This window comes from Pelobates fuscus, chromosome 5, assembly GCF_036172605.1.
Source record: "Pelobates fuscus isolate aPelFus1 chromosome 5, aPelFus1.pri, whole genome shotgun sequence".
Lineage (NCBI taxonomy): Eukaryota > Metazoa > Chordata > Amphibia > Anura > Pelobatidae > Pelobates > Pelobates fuscus.
Genome location: NC_086321.1, coordinates 148,674,588 through 148,678,262, shown reverse-complemented (window position 1 = coordinate 148,678,262; position 3,675 = coordinate 148,674,588). Strand labels below are relative to the sequence as shown.

The window sequence follows — 3,675 nt, the reverse complement described above, 5'->3', positions numbered from 1 at the left end:
TTTATTCTTCCCAATGAACCCATATATGTTTCTATATGTTAAGTAGTTAAAGCATGTTAACCCTTTGGGGCATAATTAGCTGTCATATTTTTTGAATCACTGCCGAAATATAAAGCACCACATTTATAGACAAGTAATAGGAGATGAAGCAACGTTTGCCTAAAGCAGCATATCGCAGGTGTCTGGCATTTTAAGAGTTAAATTAAAACGGAATGGTTGCACCAGAATTTTTTTTTTTTTGCACAATGATATAGCTACCAAAAAGTGAGCTTTCATTTTTTAAACTCACTCACAACTCAGAAAAGACTACATTATTCACAAGAGCAGTGACCAATCAGCTCTAAAAGCAGGCAGTTGTAAGGCAGCCTTGAGAGTTATTGCTCAGAGTATAAACATCAATCGTATATATATATTTATTTATTTTTGCATTATGTTATAATATTCTGTCATCTCCATGGCATTGCTGTAAGTTTTCCAATTAGAGAAAAGTCGCTTACATTTCTCCCAGCTACACCTTAACACAGGTTTGATAAAGACGTCCCTTTTATCATGATGGTAAAAATCAAAAACTTGCCTTTTACCTAAATTACATTTAAAGATTTAGATTAGCACTTACTGAATTTTGTTGGCCAGGGAGATATGCACTTTTTTTAAACCAGACAGAAGTTTAAGGTGTAATAAGGACAAATTTAAACAACGTTCTCATAATAAAAATGCCATAGATATAACATATATATATTATACATTTGATATGCTAACGAACAAAAAAAATATCACTTTATGCGTATCTACGTTGAACCTCCTTAAACTGCACAAAATGCGACCTGTGAGGTCAACTTACAGGCTTTAGCCACGTTACCGCCTTAACCGTTCAGAACCTTGTATGGTAGGTAGATGGGTAATGAAGGCACCTTGTAATAGAAGGTGGGTGAGTATGTAAGGCACCTTATATGGTAGATGGGTGGGTAACTGAGGCACCTTGTAATAATAGGTGGTTGGGTCATTAAGGCACCATGTATGTTAAGTGGGTAGGTAAGTAATGCACCTTGTATGGTGGGTGGGTAATTAAGGCACCTTGTGACAGCTAATCCCCCCTCTAGTAAGACTGCTCCTGTATAAATGAATGGCACATAAAGTTAATGCCCCTCTCACTATATAGGTCAATGCATATACTGTACGGTGGTATATAGTTCTAGTCAGGCCATCACCTTGTCCATTGTGTTAACTTCTTCAGACATCGCTCCCAGTCTGCAAGGACACCAAATGCCCTCAGTTTATCCCAGGTCATCCCAAGCAATGTTAGGTCATTGTCACCTGGCATGGATGTGGATCAGTACTGAGCATCCTGAGAAAGCTGCTGTGAGGGAACCCATGTCTGATAACAGGGAAATAGACAGTCAGTGCAGATAGAGAGACCCAGAGGATGAGAGGGCAATGCCAGTGAGTTCGTGTCTGAGTGCTCTCTCCAGCAGTGAGTGTCCCAGGTCTTTTTCTACACGTAGTTCTTCTTGTCGTAGTCCCCGTTGGCAGTGAGGGGTCTCCTGGGGGGTGCATACTTTACAGGCATGCTGCCTTGCCCTTTAATCTGGCAGGAGGTGCACAGCAGGATGCCGCCGAGTAGCAGCAGGGCAGTGGCAGCCCACCCCACGTACAGCGCTGCCCCCATCTCCCGCTTCTTGGAAGGGGGGACGTGGGGGTCGAAGAATTCCCTGATTACGATGTTGGCGATCCAGCAGAGAGGGATGAGCACCAGGATTCCACACACGATGTAAATAATGCCCCCAGCGAACACCACTCGGGTCTTCAAGCTCTTGCCCTGGAAGCAGGTGGTGCACTGGGCGCCCACCACGGTGACCAGCAGCCCGATGAGCCCCACGATGGAGGCCAGCACGGTGAGAGCCCTGCCAGCCTGCAGCTCCGGGCTCAGGGCTAGGATGGAGTCATACACCTTGCACTGCATCTGGCCAGTGCTCTGCACCACGCAGGACATCCACAGACCTTCCCAGATCGTCTGAGCCACCACGATGTTGTTCTCTATGAAAGCAGAGACCTGCCACATGGGCAGCCCACAGGCCATGATCACCCCCACCCAGCCCAGGATGCACAGAGACAGAGCCAGGATCTCCAGGGCTTCAGATGCCATCTCCAGGTCCAGTCAGAGCTAGTGGCTGCTTTGTCCAAGGTAGGTCTGGGAGTTATGAGCCTGCGCTGCTCTGGATGCTTGTTCTGGTTTCTGATGAATCTCTACAGGTCGCAACGTTCTATTGCAGAGCTCAGGAGTCTTCACGTTCGAAGAACAGAATCTGTCAGCAGTATGGGTTCCAGAGATATAAGTGTTTTAGTCTTCTCTATAGCACAACACTAGAAGAAGGTCTTTTCTGCTTAGCTCCTCTGGACTCTGCTTGCAGGTAGCTGCACAGGACTCTGAGCTGCCCAGCCTCTGGTCGCCTAATAAGTAGCACTCCAGCTCCTGGTCCTCCTTCACCCAGGGACACTGCCAGAACCAATCAGGAGCTGCTGCATCCTGTGCTCTCCAATGACAAGCCTGGGCGGGGGGGGGGGGGGGGGGGGGGGGACTGATGGGGGAGATCTTAGAGTAGTGACTAATTGTGGAAAGAAATATCAGGAAAGGAAGGGCTGGAAGGGAGCCAGGGCTTAGGGGTAGGAGAGCACCTGCCCTCAGCGAGAGAAGGGGCTGAGAAAAGAAAGAAAAACACTGGGGAGTAATGGAAGGGTGAAGAAACAGTGTATATAGGAGAACGTACTGTGCACTTCCTAAAAGGAAGGGGCACATCACACAATAAGTGCTGCTAGTTCGTATACCGTGACAGGACCAGCAGACGGGGAAACGACACGAATGGAAATACTGTATCCAAACACCAGATCGAGTGCGTTCTAAACGATTTAACCCCCTGGGCGCCGAAAAAAATCGACAGATTCCTTCACTGGTATGAAACTGTGATATTATGCAGGAGATGATCAAACACGGGAACAAAATATGTTTAAACCAAAAAAAAAAAAAATGCTTTGCAAAGTGTGTCATATAAATGGCTTCAATTCGCCTTTTCACTAGCACCAATTACATTGCCAGTTTGGCAAATGTTCTTTATATTGTTACAGAAACTTTTGTAGGAGCCAGTACAGGGGAAGCCAGCAGGCTAACATTAGAATTAAACCATTTATCCTGAGAACAACCACAAACTGTATTTTTAGGCTGCACTAATCTGAAAATAAAACTATATCAGTTATGGACAGCCTGTCAGAGAAAGATTACTTGGGAAGTTGGGACACTGTTTCTGTTCAGAACTCATAAATAGATCAGCCAGCCAAAGGTAAATCCAGCAGTTTATTCACCATACAGTAAATTGTAATGAATTAAAACGAATTTTTAAATTCTAGATAAAACAAACAAGTTATGCCAATAGACGAGTTGAATCAATTTTTTAAACACGTTGTTTGCATACACATTATAATTCGGTATTCGATGTCTCTACAATTCGATGATTAGTGAATATACCCCAATGCTAACATTTCTGTAGTGGACAGTAGTGGGACCAATGTTTTGGAAGCAGGCTTTAAACTAAAGACATGTAGCTTTGTCAGGAATTCCAATTGGTTTTCAAATTCAAGGCTAAATAGCAGAAATGAAAACATAGCTGACTTAGAGGAATTTCC

The 3,675-nt window shown here is 44.6% G+C and overlaps 1 protein-coding gene across 1 annotated transcript; it reads right to left on the bottom strand.

Annotated features, from left to right (window-relative positions):
- Window positions 1-291: 291 nt before the first annotated feature.
- On the bottom strand, window positions 292-2,437 carry CLDN5 (claudin 5). Its single transcript, XM_063454457.1, has one exon. The coding sequence runs from the start codon at window positions 2,141-2,143 to the stop codon at window positions 1,493-1,495; it is 651 nt and encodes a 216-aa protein (XP_063310527.1). The 5' UTR covers window positions 2,144-2,437; the 3' UTR covers window positions 292-1,492.
- Between the last annotated feature and the right edge of the window lie 1,238 nt (window positions 2,438-3,675).

Coding starts and splice junctions, on each gene's coding strand:
- CLDN5 (XM_063454457.1), bottom strand. CDS start 2,143: ATGGCATCTGAAGCCCTGGAGATCCTGGCTCTGTCTCTGTGCATCCTG.